This window comes from Salmo trutta, chromosome 11 (genome assembly GCF_901001165.1).
Source record: "Salmo trutta chromosome 11, fSalTru1.1, whole genome shotgun sequence".
Lineage (NCBI taxonomy): Eukaryota > Metazoa > Chordata > Actinopteri > Salmoniformes > Salmonidae > Salmo > Salmo trutta.
This window is the reverse complement of record NC_042967.1, coordinates 8,277,235-8,296,588: the sequence shown is the minus strand read 5'-3', so window position 1 is coordinate 8,296,588 and position 19,354 is coordinate 8,277,235. Positions and strand designations below refer to the sequence as shown.

At 43.1% G+C, this 19,354-nt stretch overlaps 1 protein-coding gene across 1 annotated transcript; it reads left to right on the top strand.

Moving 5' to 3' along the window:
* The first annotated feature begins 7,959 nt into the window (after positions 1-7,959).
* On the top strand, positions 7,960-18,892 carry LOC115201911 (zinc finger protein 629-like). Its single transcript, XM_029765799.1, has 4 exons — positions 7,960-8,010; positions 12,650-12,761; positions 14,328-14,455; positions 15,384-18,892. The coding sequence occupies exons 2-4, from the start codon at positions 12,749-12,751 to the stop codon at positions 16,308-16,310; spliced, it is 1,068 nt and encodes a 355-aa protein (XP_029621659.1). The 5' UTR covers positions 7,960-8,010; positions 12,650-12,748; the 3' UTR covers positions 16,311-18,892.
* The last annotated feature ends 462 nt before the right edge of the window (positions 18,893-19,354 follow it).

The following is a 19,354-nucleotide window of genomic DNA, read 5'->3' as shown; positions in this document are numbered from 1 at the left end:
GCCTACCTAAAAGATGTAATGAGTCTTGTTAAACTACGTAGAATTGCAGGAAATGAGCTTCAAAACAAAATTCCTAGGTCCCTCAAATGAAACGAAATCAAGCTGGGGGGGGCTATAGAATGATCACAAATGCCTATTTCATCACTTACATTTAATTACTTATTTTTTCCCCAATACACTTTTAATGAGAAAATGAATGCAGTTTATCAAGTTCATTCAGATTTGTAGTTGAGACGTTTGTATGTGTGCTTTTTATGTGGTCTATTTAACTTGTTTATGTTTAATAAACAAATCATTGGACTTTTAATTCTGACTTTCATTGAGACCCTCTTTAATATACATCACATCTGATCATATAAATCACACAACAGCACTTTATAACCGATATAAATATATCACTATTTTTAAAACAAGCCATAGAAAGCTGGTTGCTATTTCAGTTTAATCCACCAGAAAAGACAGAACAAATATTACAAAATATTATGGTTAAACTCAAATACTGTATTTTAATTGATAAAAAAAAAAAAAAAAACACAAAAAACAGTATAATCTTTGTAAATGATATAAATAGGACTGGTGGAGTTATTTCACACATGCAGTTAACAAAAATATCGAAGTGTCTGCTCTATCCAAAATTACAACCAACTGCAGCATTACCGCAAAAATGGACGAGGCAAGTGGAAGGTAAGGAATTTGTCGGTCATTAAAGACCAAAATTGATTAAAGAAAATTGTGATAATTCGATGGAAATCCAAGATGGCGTAGCAGTTCAGACGTCCTGTCGTGTCTCGTGTATATATATATTTACATATTTTTTCTTCACTTATCTTTTTACATTTTTTTATTCTAAATACTCAACCTCAAAGCACTCTCCTGCAACCCGCCTCACCAATTTAAAAAAAAGAAAGTATTATTTACCTCATCTGAATTCCACAACAGAAGCTACCAGAGGTTAGCCATTTTCACTGGCTAACGTTGAAGTTCAGCTAGCCACGGTTAGCTGTCCTCAGCTATCCATTAGCTCGAAAAGCTATCGCCAGTTTTTGTACAGCGCGACTCAGACCAGAGCATATCGGACCTATTCTCTCTCCTTTCCCCGATTTCTACCGCAGGCTCTGGACATTTACACCTGGATCTTGCAGCTAACTAGCTGCTACCTGAGTGACTATTGGCAACGTCGGTCACGGAATTAACGCACATTATTACGGAGCTAGCCAGCTAGCCAGCTGAAGAGTTCCGTCAGCCACTCGTGGGCTATTCCTGAGCTAGCCAGCTGAAGTGTCTCCTGGGCTACAACTCACCTATCCTGACCCGTTTTACTGCCGATGCGGAGCCCCATCGGGTCTTCACGACTGGACCACCGACGTTATCTGCCCGAGGGAGTAATCCAACTGGCCCCTCCGTCGCGACGTAACCTGATCGCCCATCTGCGGCCGGCTAATCGTTAGCTGTCTTTTCGGCTGCGATCTGAATAGGTCTATCGAACACTTTTCTTGGGCCACTATAACTAACTATTTTGCCAACTTGGACAGGTCCCCCCTTCCACACGGAACCCCACTAACCCACAGACGGAAATGCACGAGGTGGCTAAAAACAGACCTCCCTCCCATCTTCCACCAGCTTGCTACCTATGGCCCGGCTAGCTGTCTGAATCTCACTGGACCCTCTGATCACTCGGCTAAGCATGCCTCTCCTTAATGTCAATATGCATTGTCCATTGCTGTTCTGGTTAGTGTTTATTGGCTTATTTCACTGTAGAGCCTCTAGCCCTGCTCATTATACCTTATCCAACCTCTCAGTTCCTCCACCCACACATGCTATGACATCTTCTGGTTTCAATGATGTTTCTAGAGACAATATCTCTCTCATAATCACTAAATGCCTAGGTTTACCTCCACTGTATTCACATCCTACCATACCTTTGTCTGTACATTATACCTTGAAGCTATTTTATCGCCCCCAGAAACCTGCTCCTTTTTCTCTCTATTCTGGACGTCATAGACGACCAATTCTTATAGCTTTTAGCCGTACCCTCATACTTATTCTTCTCTGCTCCTCTGGGGATGTAGAGGTGAATCCAGGCCCTGCAGTGCCTGGCTCCACTCCTACTCCCCAGGCGCTCTCTTTTGATGACTTCTGTAACCGTAATAACCTTGGTTTCATGCATGTTAACATTAGAAGCCTCCTCCCTAAGTTTGTTTTATTCACTGCTTTAGCACACTCTGCCAACCCGGATGTCCTAGCTGTGTCTGAATCTTGGCTTAGGAAGTCCACCAAAAACTGTGAAATCTTCATCCCTAACTACAACGTTTTCAGACAAGATAGAACGACCAAAGGGGGCGGTGTTGCAATCTACTGCAGAGATAGCCTGCAGAGTTCTGTCCTGCTATCCAGGTCTGTACCCAAACAATTTGAACTTCTACTTTTAAAAATCCACCTCTCCAAAAACAAGTCTCTCACCGTTGCCGCCTGCTATAGACCCCCCTCGGCCCCTAGCTGTGCTCTGGACACCATATGTGAACTGATTGCCCCCCATCTATCTTCAGAGCTCGTGCTACTAGGTGACCTAAACTGGGACATGCTTAACACCCCAGCCATTCTACAATCCAAGCTTGATGCCCTCAATCTCACACAAATTATTAATGAACCCACCAGGTACAACCCCAAAGCCGCAAACACGGGCACCCTGATAGATATCATCCTAACCAACTTGCCCTCTAAATACACCTCTGCTGTTTTCAACCAAGATCTCAGCGATCACTGCCTCATTGCCTGCACCCGTAATGGGTCAGCGGTCAAACGACCTCCACTCATCCCTGTCAAACACTCCCTGAAACATTTCAACGAGCAAGCCTTTCTAATCGACCTGGCCCTGGTATCCTGGAAGGATATTGACCTCATCCCGTCAGTAGAGGATGCCTGGTTATTTAAAAAAAACGCCTTCCTCTCCATCTTAAATAAGCATGCCCCTTTCAAGAAATTTAGAACCAGGAACAGATATAGCCCTTGGTTCTCCCCAGACCTGACTGCCCTTAACCAACACAAAAATATCCTGTGGCGTTCTGCATTAGCATCGAACTGCCCCCGCGATATGCAACTTTTTAGGGAAGTTAGAAACCAATACACACAGGCAGTTAGAAATGCCAAGGCTAGCTTTTTCAAACAGAAATTTGCTTCGTGCAACTCCAACTCTAAAAAGTTCTGGGACATTGTAAAGTCCATGGAGAATAAGAATACCTCCTCCCAACTGCCCACTGCACTGAGGATAGGAAACTCTGTCACCACCGATAAGCCCACTATAATTGAGAATTTCAATAAGCATTTTTCTACGGCTGGCCATGCTTTCCACCTAACTACCCCTACTGCATTCAACAGCACTGCACCCCCCACAGCTACTCGCCCAAGCCTCCCCCATTTCTCCTTCTCCCAAATCCATTCAGCTGATGTTCTGAAAGAGCTGCAAAATCTGGACCCCTACAAATCAGCTGGGCTTGACAATCTGGACCCTTTCTTTCTAAAATTATCTGCCGAAATTATTGCAACCCCTATTACTAGCCTGTTCAACCTCTCTTTCGTGTCGTCTGAGATTCCCATAGATTGGAAAGCAGCTGCTGTCATCCCCCTCTTCAAAGGAGGTGACACTCTTGACCCAAATTGCTACAGACCTATATCCATCCTACCCTGCCTTTCTAAGGTCTTCGAAAGCCAAGTCAACAAACAGATTACCGACTGTTTCGAATCCCACCGCACCCTCTCCGCTATGCAATCTGGTTTCAGAGCTGGTCATGGGTGCACCTCAGCCACGCTCAAGGTCCTAAACGACATCGTAACCGCCATCGATAAGAAACAATACTGTGCTGCCGTATTCATTTGACCTGGCCAAAGCTTTTGACTCTGTTAATCACCACATCCTCATCGGCAGACTCAGTAGCCTTGGTTTCTCAAACGATTGCGTCGCCTGGTTCACCAACTACTTCTCTGACAGAGTTCAGTGTGTCAAATCGGAGGGCCTACTGTCTGGACCTCTGGCAGTCTCTATGGGGGTACCACAGGGTTCAATTCTTGGGCCAACTCTTTTCTCTGTATACATAAATGATGTCGCTCTTGCTGCTGGTGAATCTCTGATCCACCTCTACGCAGACGACACCATTCTGTATACTTCTGGCCCTTCTTTGGACACTGTGTTAACAACCCTCCAGACGAGCTTCAATGCCATTCAACTCTCCTTCCGTGGTCTCCAACTGCTCCTAAACACAAGTAAAACTAAATGCATGCTCTTCAACCGATCGCTGCCTGCACCTGCCCGCCCGTCCAGCATAACTTCTCTGGACGGTTCTAACTTAGAATTTGTGGACAACTACAAATACCTAGGTGTCTGGTTAGACTGTAAACTCTCCTTCCAGACTCACATCAATCATCTCCAATCCAAAGTGAAATCTAGAATTGGCTTCCTATTTCGCAACAAAGCATCCTTCACTCATGCTGCCAAACATACCCTCGTAAAACTGACCATCCTACCAATCCTCGACTTCGGCGATGTCATTTACAAAATAGCCTCCAATACCCTACTCAACAAGCTGGATGCAGTCTATCACAGTGCCATCCGTTTTGTCACCAAAGCCCCATATACTACCCACCACTGCGACCTGTACGCTCTCGTTGGCTGGCCCTCACTTCATAATCGTCGCCAAACACATTGGCTCCAGGTCATCTACAAGACCCTGCTAGGTAAAGTCCCCCTTTATCTCCGCTCACTGGTCACCATAGCAGCACCCACCTGTAGCACGCGCTCCAGCAGGTATATCTCTCTGGTCACCCCTAAAGCCAACTCCTCCTTTGGTCGTCTCTCCTTCCAGTTCTCTGCTGCCAATGACTGGAACGAACTACAAAAATCTCTGAAACTGGAAACACTTATCTCCCTCACTAGCTTTAAGCACCAGCTGTCAGAGCAGCTCACAGATCACTGCACCTGTACATAGCCCATCTATAATTTAGCCCAAACTACTACCTCTTCCCCTACTGTATTTATTTATTTTATTTATTTTGCTCCTTTGCACCATATTATTTATATTTTAACTTTGAACTTTCTTCAAACTACAAATCTACCATTCCAGTGTTTTTCTTGCTATACTTTATTTACTTTGCCACCATGGCATCTTTTTGCCTTTACATCTCTTATCTCACATCATTTGCTCACATTGTATATAGTCTTATTTTTTTCTACTGCATCATTGATTGTATGTTGTTTTACTCCATGTGTAACTCTGTGTTGTTGTATGTTGTCGAACTGCTTTGCTTTATCTTGGCCAGGTCGCAATTGTAAATGAGAACTTGTTCTCAACTTGCCTACCTGGTTAAATAAAGGTGAAATAAAAAAATTAAAAAAATAAAAATAAATAAAAGCATACCAGTTTCATACAGGTTGCAAAATAGTTGAGAATAGATTTTCGATGTACCGATTCCATGGCACATGGTTTATGTGCCAACTGTGCTTGAAACGTTGAGTCTTTCAATTTAAATTATTATACAAAATTCATGCAACCAATAGATACACACTGTGTATAACATTCTATCTACAGTGCATTCAGAAAGTATTCAGACCCCCTTGACTTTTTCCACATTTTGTTATGTTACAAGCCTTATTTTAAAATTGTTCAAATCAATTTACACACAATACCCCATAATGACAAAGCAAAACTGTTTTTTTGAAAGTTAGCAAATTTATAAAAAAAATAAAAAAAAGGAAATATTACATTTTACATAAGTATTCAGACCCTTTATTCAGTACTTTGTTGAAGCACCTTTGGCAGCGATTACAGCCTTGACTCTTCTTGGGTATGACGCTAAAAGCTTTGCACACCTTTATTTGGGGAGTTCCTCCCATTCTTCTCTGCAGATCCTTTCAAGCTCTGTCAGTATGGATGAGGAGCGTCGCTGCACAGTTATTTTCAGGTCTCTCCAGAGATGTTAGATCGTGTTCAAGTCAGGGCTCTGACTGGGCCACTCAAGGACATTCAAAGACTTGTCCCGAAGCCATTCCTGTGTTGTCCTGTTGGAAGGTGAACCTTCACCCCAGGCTGAGGTCTTGAGCGCTCTGGAGCAAGTCTTCATCAAGGATCTCTGTACTTTGCTCTGTTCATCTTTCCCTTGATCCTGACTAGTCTCCCAGTCCCTGCCGCTGAAAACATCCCCAGCATGATGCTGCCACCACCATGCTTCACCGTAGGGATGGTGCCAGGTGTCCTCCAGACCAAAAAGTTAAATATTGGTTTCATCAGACCAAAGAATCTTGTTTCTCATGGTCTTTAGGTGCCTTTTGGCAAACTTCAAGCGGGGTGTCACGTGCCTTTTACTGAGGAGTGGCTGGCCACTCTACCATAAAGGCCTTATTGGTGGAGTGTTGAGGAAATTGTTGACCTTCTGGAAAGTTCTCCCATCTCCACAGATGCTCTCTGAGTGACCATCGAGTTCTTGGTCACCTCCCTGACCAAGTTCCTTCTCCCCCAATTGCTCAGTTTGGCCGGTCGGCCAGCTCTAGGAAGAGACTCTTGGAAGAGTCTTCTTCTGTTTAAGAATGATGGAGGCCACTGTATTCTTGGGGACCTTCAATGCTGCGGAAATGTTTTGGTACCCTTCCCCAGATCTGTGCCTCGACACAATCCTGTCTCGGAGCGCTACGAACAATTCCTTCGACTTCATGGCTTGGTTTCTGCTCTGACATGCATTGTCAACTGTGGGACCGTATATAGACAGGTGTGTGCCTTTCCAAATCATGTCCAATCAATTTATCACAGGTGGATTCCAATCAAGTTGTAGAAACATCTCAAGAATGGTCAATGGAAACAGGATGCACCTGAGCTCAATTTCAAGTCTCATGGCAAAGGGTCTGAATACTTATGTAAATAAGGTTTTTCAGTTGATTTTTTTATTTGATAAAAGTTCAAAAATGTCTAAAAACCTGTTTTCGCTTTGTCATTATGGGGTATTGTGTGTAGATTGATGAGGAAAAATATTAATTTAATCAATGTTAAAATAAGGCTGTAACATAACAAAATCTGGAAAATGGGAAGGGGTCTGAATAGTTTTTGCTGCGGAGGGACAGAATCATTAGATCACTTGTTTTGCTATTGCCCATATGTAGCTTGATTTTGGTCGCAGGTTCAGGAATGGCTGAACAATTGCTACATTTACCTGGTGCAAACTCTGCAAATAGCACTGCTGGGTGATTTTTAAAAGTCATAGTCAATCAATCAAAAATATAATAATACTCTTAGCAAAAATGTTCATTAATTGACAATTGTAGAAACTATGAGAATAGAAAGGTTCAGAACTTTGGTAAAACAGCACATTTGAAAAATATATGGCAATTAGAAATCAAAACGGGATGGTCTTCAGGGATAGATGGGAGGGGTTGAGGGTAGCTGAAGGGTGTGCCAAAAAAAAGAGAACTAGTCAAATATACTATGTCCGTAAAATGTATGTATTATGTATAAGCTGGAAGTTGTCCATTAGTTTACTGCAATTAAGGGATGGGTGGTAGGAAAAAAAAACAAAAAAAACCTACTATATACGTCAAAATAGTTTAGTCTGGTTTGTCTGATGATGACTTTTGACTTATCATAGCTGACACTTATTTACCCACAACATCATATTTATGTCCATCTGATGGGTTTAACAACAATGAAGTCATTCTGTAACTACAGTACAGGACTCAAACATAGTGGGGATGGGTAAACACTCCATGTTGAAAGTGTGTTTATTATCTTTGTGTACGTACCTGAGGGAGTGTGTGTCGGTGTAATCTGTATCACCTGTCTCTACCAGGAGGAGGAGGTGCTGCTGGTGAAGGAGGAGGGGTGTGAGGAGGGTCTGGGGAACCCTGAGGAGACCATGGTCATGGAGGACAACCCTGAGGGGACCATGGTTATGGAGGACAACCAGACTACACCTCCTCCTGAACCCACAGAGGAACCAGCTGAGCAGCACAGGACCACACACAGTCTCACTGAGGTGAGCCCACTGTGAACTACTGTCTGTATGGTGTTAGGTCAGGGCCTGTATCCAGAGAGCCTCTCAGAGTAGGAGTGCTGATCTAGGATCAGTTTTGCCTGCGTTGTTTCCTGTTATTAGTTGATTTCGGTTGCACATCCCTATATCTAATTGATCAGCTGTTGTCAAAGCCAAAAAGAGTATCACATTTTATTTGCCACATGCGCCCGAATACAACAGTTGTAGACCTTACAGTGAAATCCTTACTTACAAGCCCTTAACCAACAATGCTTTAAGAAGTTTTAAGAAAAATAAGTGTTAAGTAGAAAATAAAATTAATTATTTGTTAAACAGCAGCAGTAAAATAACAATAGCGTTATGACATTCAGGCATTTCAAGTATACTCGATTTTCGAAACGACGCATACTATTAAACTTTAATTTTTTCGTATACTCAAACCGCTTACTATTTAGGATGCAAATATGGGTATTCGGACACGGGCCATGTCTTTCAATGATCAAACCGTGAATGAGTGTCAAATAATAAAATAAAATCAACTAACACGTTTGCATAGTATCAAATCAACTAAAATGTTAATATTTTTTTTATTTAATTTTTATTTCACCTTTATTTAACCAGGTAGGCCAGTTGAGAACAAGTTCTCATTTACAACTGCGACCTGGTCAAGATAAAGCAAAGCAGTGCGACACAAACAACAACACAGAGTTACACATGGAATAAACAAGTGTACAGTCCATAACGCAATAGAAAAAAAAGAAAGTCTATATACAGTGTGTGCAAATGGCATGAGGAGGTAAGGCAATAAATAGGCCATAGTAGCGAAGTAATTACAATTTAGCAGATTAACAATGGAGTGATAGATGAGCAGATGATGATGTGCAAGTAGTGATACTGGTGTGCAAAAGAGCAGAAAAGTAAATAAACACAATATGGGGATGAGGTAGGTAGATTGGGTGGGCTATTTACAGCGATTTTTGCAATTCGTTCCAGTCACTGGCAGCAGAGAACAGGAAGGAAAGGCGGCCAAAGGAGGTGTTGGCTTTGGGGATGACCAGTGAGATATCTCTGCTGGAGCGCGTGCTATGGGTGGGTGTTGTTATCGTGACCAGTGAGCTGAGATAAGGCGGAGCTTTACCTAGCATAGACTTATAGATGACCTGGAGCCAGTGGGTCTGGCGACGAATATGTAGCGAGGGCCAGCCGACTAGAGCATACAGGTCACAGTGGTGGGTGGGATTAGGGGCTTTGGTAACAAAACGGATGGCACTGTGATAGACTGCATCCAATTTGCTGAGTAGAGTATTGGAAGCTATTTTGTAGATGACATTGCCGAAGTCGAGGATTGGTAGGATAGTCAGTTTTACTAGGGTAAGTTTGGCGGCTTGAGTGAAAGGGGCTTTGTTCCGAAATAGATAGCCGATTCTAGATTTGATTTTGGATTGGGGATGTTTGATATGAGTCTGGAAGGAGAGTTTACAGTCTAGCGAGACACCTAGGTATTTGTAGTTGTCCACATATTCTAGGTCAGAACCGTCCAGAGTAGCGATGCTAGTCGGGCCGGCGGGTGCGGGCAGCGAATGGCTGAAAAGCATGCATTTGCTTTTACTAGCTTTTAAGAGCAGTTGGAGGCCACGGAAGGAGTGTTGTATGGCATTGCAGCTCGTTTGGAGGTTAGTTAACACAGATTCCAAAGAAGGGCTAGATGTATACAGAATGGTGTCGTCTGCGTAGAGGTGGATCAGGGAATCACCCGCAGCAAGAGCGACATCGTTGATATATACAGAGAAAAGAGTTGACCCGAGAATTGAACCCTGTGGTACCCCCATAGAGATTGCCAGAGGTCTGGACAACAGGCCCTCCGATTTGACACACTGACCTCTGTCTGCGAAGTAGTTGGTGAACCAGGTGAGGCAGTCATTTGAGAAACCAAGGCTATTGAGTCTGCCGATAAGATTACAGTGATTGACAGAGTCGAAAGCCTTGGCCAGGTCGATGAAGACGGCTGCACAGTACTGTCTTTTATCGATGGCGGTTATGATATCGTTTAGTACCTTGAGTGTGGCTGAGGTGCACCCAAGATCAGCTCGGAAACCGGAGTGCACAGCGGAGAAGGTACGGTGGGATTCAAAATGGTCAGTGATCTGTTTATTAACTTGGCTTTCGAAGACTTTAGAAAGGCAGGGCAGGATGGATATAGGTCTATAACAGTTTGGGTCTAGAGTGTCACCCCCTTTGAAGAGGGGGATGACCGCGGCAGCTTTCAAATTTTTAGGGAGGTTGAGCAGACAACAATAGGGGTTGCAACAATGGCGGCGGATAATTTTAGAAAGAGAGGGTCCAGATTGTCTAGCCCAGCTGATTTGTACGGGTCCAGGTTTTGCAGCTCTTTCAGAACATCTGCTTTCTGGATTTGGGTGAAGGAGAAGCTGGGGAGGCTCGGGCAAGTAGCTGCGGGGGTGCGGAGCTGTTGGCCGGGGTTGGGGTAGCCAGGAGGAAAACATGGCCAGCCGTAGAGAAATGCTTATTGAAATTTTCGATTGTCATGGATTTATCGGTGGTGACCGTGTTACCTAGCCTCAGTGCAGTGGGCAGCTGGGAGGAGGTGCTCTTGTTCTCCATGGACTTTACAGTGTCCCAAAACTTTTTGGAGTTAGAGCTACAGGATGCAAATTTCTGTTTGACAAAGCTAGCCTTTGCTTTCCTGACTGACTGCGTGTTTTGGTTCCTGACTTCCCTGAACAGTTGCATATCGCGGGGGACATTTCGATGCTATTGCAGTCCGCCACAGGATGTTTTTGTGCTGGTCAAGGGCAGTCAGGTCTGGAGTGAACCAAGGGCTATATCTGTTCTTAGTTCTACACTTTTTGAAAGGGGCATGCTTATTTAAGATGGTGAGGAAATTACTTTTAAAGAACGACCAGGCATCCTCTACTGCCGGGATGAGGTCAATATCCTTCCAGGATACCTGGGCCAGGGCGATTAGAAAGGCCTGCTCGCAGAAGTGTTTAAGGGAGCGTTTGACAGTGATGAGGGGCGGTCGTTTGACCGCGGACCCATAGCGGATACAGGCAATGAGGCAGTGATCGCTGAGATCCTGATTGAAAACAGCAGAGGTGTATTTGGAGTGCAAGTTGGTCAGGATAATATCTATGAGGTTGCCCATGTTTACGGATTTAGGGTTGTACCTGGTAGTTTTCTTGATCATTTGTGTGAGATTGAGGGCATCTAGCTTAGATTGTAGGACTGCTGGGGTGTTAAGCATATCCCAGTTTAGGCCACCTAACAGAACGAACTCTGAAGATAGATGGGGGGCAATCAATTAACATATGGTGTCTAGGGCACAGCTGGGAGCTGAGGGGGGTCTATAACAGGTGGCAACAGTGAGAGACTTATTTCTGGAGAGATAAATTTTAAAAATTAAAGCTCGAAATGTTTGGGCATAGACCTGGAAAGTATGACAGAACAAAATGTTGTAGTTGGGTATGGAAATCTCCTAATTTTTGGTGGCCTTCCTAAGCCAGGATTCAGACACGGCAAGATCATCAGGGTTGGCGGAGTGTGCTAAAGCAGTGAGTAAAACAAACTTAGGGAGGAGGCTTCTGATGTTAACATGCATGAAACCAAGGCTTTTTTGATTACAGAAGTCAACAAATGGGAGTGCCTGGGGACACGCAGGGCCTGGATTAACCTCCACTTCACCCGAGGAACGGAGGAGGAGTAGGATGAGGGTACGGCTAAAGGCTAGCAAAACTGGTCATCTAGTGCGTTGGGGACAGAGAATAAAAGGAGCAGATTTCTGGGCATGGTGGAATAGATTCAGGGCATAATGTGCAGACAGGGGTATGGTGGGGTGCGGGTACTGTGGAGCTAAGCCCAAGCACTGAGTGATGATAAGAGAGGTTGCATCTCTGGACACGCTTGTTATACTGGGTGAGGTCACCGCATGTGTGGGTGGTGGGACAAAGGAGGTATTTGAGGCATGTAGAGTGGGACTAGGGGCTCCGCAGTAAACTAAAACAATGATAACTATCCTAAACAACAGTATACAAGGCATATTGACATTTGAGAGAGACAGAAAGCGAGGCATAAAGCAATCACAGGTGTTGATTGGGAGAGCTAGCTAAGACAACAACGGGTAAGACGACAACAGCTAATCAGCTAAGACAACAACAACAGGTAAAATGGCGATGAATGGGCAGAGAGGGTCGGTTAACTACACACAGGGCCTGAGTTCGGGGATAGGGCCGACAGATAAACAAAAGTAAACAAAGTGGAGTACCGTGATAAATGAACAGTCCAGCAGGCATCAGCTATGTAGCCAAGTGATCATAGGGTCCACTGAACAGCAATAGATGGAACAGGGAAGCCGCGAAGCAGCTTCTGATGGAGGTTTTGGCTATAAGGTCTAAAAAAATTGCGGATCCGTGTCACATTGGGTGAGGCGGGTTACCGGATGGTATATTTAATTTTAAAATGGAAAATAGATTGAAAAATAAATTGAAATATATACAAAAAAGACGAAAAAAACAAAAAGTAAACGAGAGGACGACAAACCACGTCTGCACTGCTACGCCATGTTTGAATAGTACTCATAGCGAATTTCTTAATCCAACATCCTCTCACTCTGCATCTATTACAGTCAGTAGACATAGAGGATGGGAAGCCTGATCTGCTGCTGGTCAAAGAGGAGACTATAGAAGATGAACCAGAGAGCATTGATCTGCTGAGTGGACTAAAGATGGGGGAGCAAGGTAAGGGAGAAATACATATAGCCTTCATGCAGGAATATCAGGATGTAGGAATGGACATACACCTAACAACTTAAGACAAATTTCTCTGAATGGGGGGGAGGGGGGGGAATCACCAAATTCACTTGGGTGGAATTGGTGTGGAGGGTCCATGGGTGGTGTTTGACAGTTTATTTGGATTCCTCATGTCCAAATTATTGTTAGAAAAAAGTTTGGTCCAAATCGGATGTTAGGTGTTATATTTATTGAACAATATATGAATCCTATAAATTAAAATGGCCAATTTTGGGTGCAATCAATTAGCTTCATTTCTCAGAGTTGAAATTATATTTCAAGCAAATAATGTTGCAGGAATGCTAATCTGTTTCAAACAACAAAAACAATTTCAGCACAATCTGAGATGGTGGGTGTCAAAATCCTCTTGAGGTGGAACGACCCTAAAGCATCCTTACCAGGAGTCCACCCACACATTCCGATACTCAAACTGCATCACATGCAAAAATGGGTCTGGACAATTGGCTCACAGTGTAAGATGCCTAGTTCCTGACAATTTTCACAGCTTGCGATTTAAGATCAAATCCCCAATGGAGTCATCATTTTTCCTTTGACATGTGAACATTCATTGTGGTATTGTGGTGTTGTGTTGAGAAGAAAAGTGCAGTCATCACCTTAAAAATTAAGAATTCATTTCATAAGGAGCTAGGCCTTTCTTCAACCTTCTTCAAACATACTGCTAGGACCTGAACATATGTTAGCATATGAGGCTGCATGGTTGTGTACACTTGCCTACATGTAGGGTAGGGCACACAACATTTTTTATGCGTTTTTAGAATCATTATCTAGCGTTCCTTGTCTCATGTGTAACAAAGTATAAATTGACTTGTCTGGGTAGGTTCACCAAGTGTCCAATGAGGGCGCAGCTTCTCCAGGAATCCACTGAGGTGAAGCCTAGCCTTCTCCTGGCTTCACAACTTATAGTCACTCAGACCAAAATGCTTGCTATAAAACAGGCTTAATACAGATATATTTGTCGCTACAATGAATATAGGCGAAGTTACTTAGACATGTACACTTAATTGTACAAGGTTTTATATGCATTTTGATAATCGGCTATTTCACTTGATGGCCAGCAGTGGAGGGTTCTCTCTTTTAAAAATAATCTTGCCCCGAATGGGATTTGAACTCACAGCCACCATATGCCAACATCTGGAGTAGACCACTTTAGTGTATGACGCCACTACTCCGCTTAGATCATGGGTAACAAATTCAACCAAGCAGTTGGCCAAATTGACCTATTGAACAAATGTGAATGGATGGCGGCTCAACCGTTTAAGGTCTCTGATGGGTTGATTTGTTATTTTGTTAACGGATATAATTATATGCTCAGCTGGCCTTCCACAGCGTTGTGGCTAATTTGGCCAGGTTTCCCTATGAGAAAAGCTAGCAGCTAGCCATTTTAGACTGATGGATTAAACAATGGTCTAAGCAAAAGTTCACAAGTACGGTCCCCATATGTAGAGTTGTCTCTGCCATGTTTTTAAACGTCTATTTTCTAACCTCTTCCTGCAGGTGGTTGGCTGGAGGCTAACAGAGGAGACTGGGCAGACATCTTGGATTCCCAGACCCAGATGGGTGCAGCCAAGGCCCCGGGGGACGACATCATTGAGCAGGCCAATACCAGAGGCGACATGGCTGAGGTCAGTGGATGGGAATCCATTTGGGAGGGGTTTTTTTTTACCAGCTGAAGATGCACCTGAAGGTCCACATGGGAGAGAGGCTGTTTGCCTGTATGCACTGTGGGAAGAGGTTCTCAGAGAGGAGCTTTCAGATGTAGTAGGAAACTGGATGAGGTGAACTGGGGAAAGAATGAGTATGATGAGACAGAGTAGATGATATAGTAATGGTTGGTGTGATGGTGTCTGTAAAAATGCTTCACTGATGAAGAGTGACAACCTTATCATGTTGTTTGATGCTGGTGTTTTATAACGAGGAAATGATAGTGCCTTAATTCATGTTTACTTGACAGGAAGTAGTGAAGCTGTGTGTAATGTTGAACATTCTCTAAAATATTCAGAAATGAATTTTATCGAAGTGAGGGTACCAGATTTAAAGAAAAGGTAAAGTGTTACCATAGTGAGAAGTTATTCTATTTGTCACATATCACTTTGTGCAATAAAAGTACTGTACTTCACATTATGTGGTAAAAATCTGTCGTTCTGCCCCTGAACAAGGCAGTTAACCCACTGTTCCTAGGCCGTCATTGTAAATAAGAATTTGTACTTAACTGATTTGCCTAGTTAAATAAAGGTTAAACAGAAAAATGTGAGTGTATCACCATTAGGTTTAAATTAAATACAAAATCGACTCTGTGCTGACTGACTTTCAAAAAAATATATTTCAGGAAGATTTTCCCTTAACTCAGTCAAACCAAAACATACTCAATTCTTTAATCAACACATAAGGACATTTTTTATAATAAACTCCAATGGCTCCATATTGTTACGTACTTGAATCACAGTGTGAGAGATGGGCTTGACTGTGGTTCACATTTTATAATGTCATGTTTCACAGCAAAGAGTTTCTTGTATAAACTTGGATGCTTTTCTGTACAATCGTTGTTTGCAGTCTGCAGTCCATGAGGACCTGCTGAAATCCGGTGTTGCTGGCGAGGGAGAGTGGACTTCTGAAGCGTCTGGTCACAAACCCTGGCCCCAGATCAGAACCCTGGATCAGGAGCCATCGCTCTTCCTTCCCGAGTTAGAACCAGGACCGAACCACGAGGGACAGAGACACCACCACCACACAGAACACAACCAGTGGACAGGTGGACTGAACAACCTCAGTCCTGGTGGTCATCAGATAGACAGAGGCTCCAGTCAGGGATCCAGTCCGCAGCCCAGACCCTTCTCTTCACAGTCTCAGTGCAGGGATGAAGCAGGGCCTGGAGCTGATAGAGATAGACCCTCCTGTTCCTATGATACAAACACCACAGTATCCACGATGAACAGAGCAGGTCACCCTGGGCTTCAGCCTTCACAGAGAGTGGTGGGAGACACCCCTGGTGATAGTCTAACAGGAAGTCTGTCTTCTCTAATGACTAGTGACTGGGTTCATAGAAGGCCTGGGCCTGGGTCTAGCCATCCTCAGCTGCCTCATGGTTACCCCACAAATACAGACAGGGCCAGGATTGGCGTTCACCACAAGAGGTACCTAGCCTATAACACATCACACAATCCCAACAACACCCAAACAATGGCTAGAGGTCAAGGAGGGAGCTCAAAGACTAACCACCTGAGGGTGGTGGCTCCTGCTTCTCCCTCCTCTGGTGTCATTGTGCCACAACGTGGGAGGCCGAGCATTAGGACGGACGCCGAAAAGCCATACGCCTGCCCCACGTGTGGGAAGCGCTTCGCTAAGACTAAATATATCAAGCAGCATCAGACCGTTCACACCAAGGAGAGGCCCTTCAAGTGCAAACTATGTTACAAGAGCTTCTCCTTCCAGAGTAACCTTATCAAACATAGGAGTGTCCACAACGTGGAGAAGTCGTAGCAGTGTGGCTTGAGGTGTGCGCTGGGGATATCTGGGAGCCATTCTTTAGTTTAGCTGACATTTTATGGTTATCATGTGAAGTGTCTTAGAGTGGGTACGCTCTGGGTACGCTCACATTCTCACATGATACAGACTTGTTGTTTGGTGTGCTGGCACAGTAAATCCATTTGAATTGACTCACTTTGACAGCATCCCTTATGATTTAAACATAACTTTGTGTACATGTTTTCCCATGGAAGAAGTTGTCAGAAAGTGACGCGTAAACTCCAATCTTGCAGCCTGGACCCTATTTCACATTATCTGAGTTTTGAGACACCGTCAGTTTAGACACAACATGCTCTTGAATACAGGGTGGGCGTCATTTTAATCATAGAAATATAACTCATAGAACAGACCTATTCCTTCAGACCACTGCAATTGACATTTTTACTTCTAATTACTACCACAACTATGACCTTCAGTCCACCCACCGTTTAATGTCAATTTAAATGGTCATGTCTATTCTATTATCAATATTTCAATAGGTTTCCTATGGAGGATTGGCAGTATAATTTGAAACAACAGATATTCCCATTCATGTCAACATTCTCAGATGTGTGGACCTCCAACCATCTTTGTGGTACCATTTGAAAGTTTACATTTTAGTACATTTATCATCCAAAACATGACACCACCCTGTATTCAAGAGCATGTTGTCTCTCAGACGGCGGGCACAATACATAAATCTTAGATTATGTAAAATAGGCTAAAATGCAAATATGAAAAAAATCTGATTACAGGTTTAGATAATTTACTTTTTTATTAATACTTAATTTTACAATATAAAATAAATCTCCAGAAATTATAAAATAGTTTGACAACCCTGTTTGTAAGCTTTTGGTATATCAATCTCAACCGTCTATCCAGTGATGAAAACATGGAATTCTCATGGTATGGTGGGGTATGCAAAATGGGTAAACTTTGGGAACCTTTATTGCTTGAATGTTTTGGTATTCAGATCCAAAAATTTACTTTTTGAGCACTTCTACCATGGGTTTTGTTCAAATAAAAAGGGATGCCATCAAAAAGTGATTGAATTCAAATGGATTTACCTATAGCTGAAACACTCATTGAAGTGTAACACCATATTTCCCCTCTGAATTTGGTTTTGGCTATGTTCTATTCATAACAAATATAATGTCCCTCTTTGGTTATAACACCTTTATCACCCCTTTCCACAACATTATTTGGCATAATCAGGTGAAACCTGTTCCTTTATGTACAAAAAACATTGGTGATCATATCTGTTAATAAATGAGAAATCACGTTGTTATTGGGTTACAGTGGAGAACAAGAAAGGAAACGAGAAGTAAAGTTGTAGTGGAAAATAAGAAACTCCTAGACTCGTTTTTAGTCTGAGTGAGTTTTGAACTAATGGAACCTGGGAGATCCGTTTGAAGTCTCGATAAATGTCATGCATGAGGCGTTGGGTGAAGTGGTGTCAGTAAGGGTCACACTTTTTTTTTTGCTTGTCAATGGAGCAGAAGAAGCGTGCATTAGGCCTCAAGATGATATGAGTGGAATGTTGTGTGTATGGATCTTCAAAGCAGAGGGCCTATCAATGGGGTTATCTCTGGGGTGGCACATAAAGCATGTGCAGATGTAATACCTGAGGAAGTAGGAGTGGTTGGTGCACTTTGACCCGTATGGTAGATCGAGTGCATCAATTCACTTCATCCATACTTTTGTCTACAGCCGAGGCATTGCAATAAATCTAGGTAAAGGATGTTTTACCCTCACAGGCCCCTAAGCCTGTTTAGTAGGGATGTAACTTGAATTGGAATGTGACTGAAGGAGTGTGATGGGTTTTTTTCAGGGGCAGACTGGGACAAAGAATTCGGGCCTGGCATTTTATCCACACCAGCCCACATCACTGAGCGCCGCCAACTCATTTTCCCCTGGTGTCACTAATTTTTACAGCTAGTAGCACCAGCCCATGATATGGTCGAACCCAAATATCCAAATCATGAGTTATCTAATCAAGTCATTCATAGTTTAGAAGAAAAAAAACATTTCCCCAATTCTCATTTCCAAAATCTGGTCACCTTAATTGACAATATAGCAAATATAGCACATCAAAATATCATGAACTCCTAACATGTCCAAGCAGGAATGTATGAGTTCATGATATGATTGGATATCACTTTTGCTATGGCAATAGCAGCTAGAGGCAGGAAAAGAATGTGCAGACAGTGCCGGATTTAGGTATAGGCAACATGGGAGGCACGGGGCACCTGCACATTTGCACGTCACGTCAATGATATCATGTCACCGTGTGGGACTGTGGGTCAATTAACCTTGTCGGAGTGGGCGCCCTGATTGTAGTTTGTGAGCTAGGCAGGCTACTGCCTGGGAAAGTCTCCCAATCAGAAGTACGAGAGGGGGTGGGGGTAGGTTGACCTCACTGGAAGCCCGAGGTAGGGAGGGCGGGGCAATCTATCAAATAGCACACCTCTAACTTTGTACAGTACTAAAGCAATTAGTAAAATCAGTCACACTATGAAATGCTATCAAATAAACCATAATTCATTCATAACTGTGAATATATAGTTTTAGTTTTATTATTCGTTTCATTTTTATTTCACCTTTATTTAGCCAGGTAGGCCAGTTGAGAACAAGTCCTCATTTACAACTGCGACCTGGCCAAGATAAAGCAAAGCAGTGCGACACAAACAACACAGAGTTACACATGGAATAAACAAACGTACAGTCCATAACACAATAGGAAAAAGTCTATATACAGTGTGTGCAAATGGCATGAGGAGGTAAGGTAATAAATAGGCCATAGTGGCGATGTAATTACAATTTAGCAAATTAACACTGGAGTGATAGAAGTGCAGATGATTATGTGCAAGTAGAAATACTGGTGTGCAAAATAGCAAAAAAGTAAATAAAAACAATATGGGTAGGTAGATTGGATGGGCTATTTACAGATGGGCTATGTACAGCTGCAGCGATCGGTTAGCTGCTCAGATAGCTGATGTTTAAAGTTAGTGAGGGAGATA

Excerpts from the sequence above, each read along its gene's own strand:
- LOC115201911 (XM_029765799.1), top strand. Across the intron at positions 14,456-15,383 it reads CCAGAGGCGACATGGCTGAG|TCTGCAGTCCATGAGGACCT; the intron begins GTCAGTGGATGG and ends CGTTGTTTGCAG.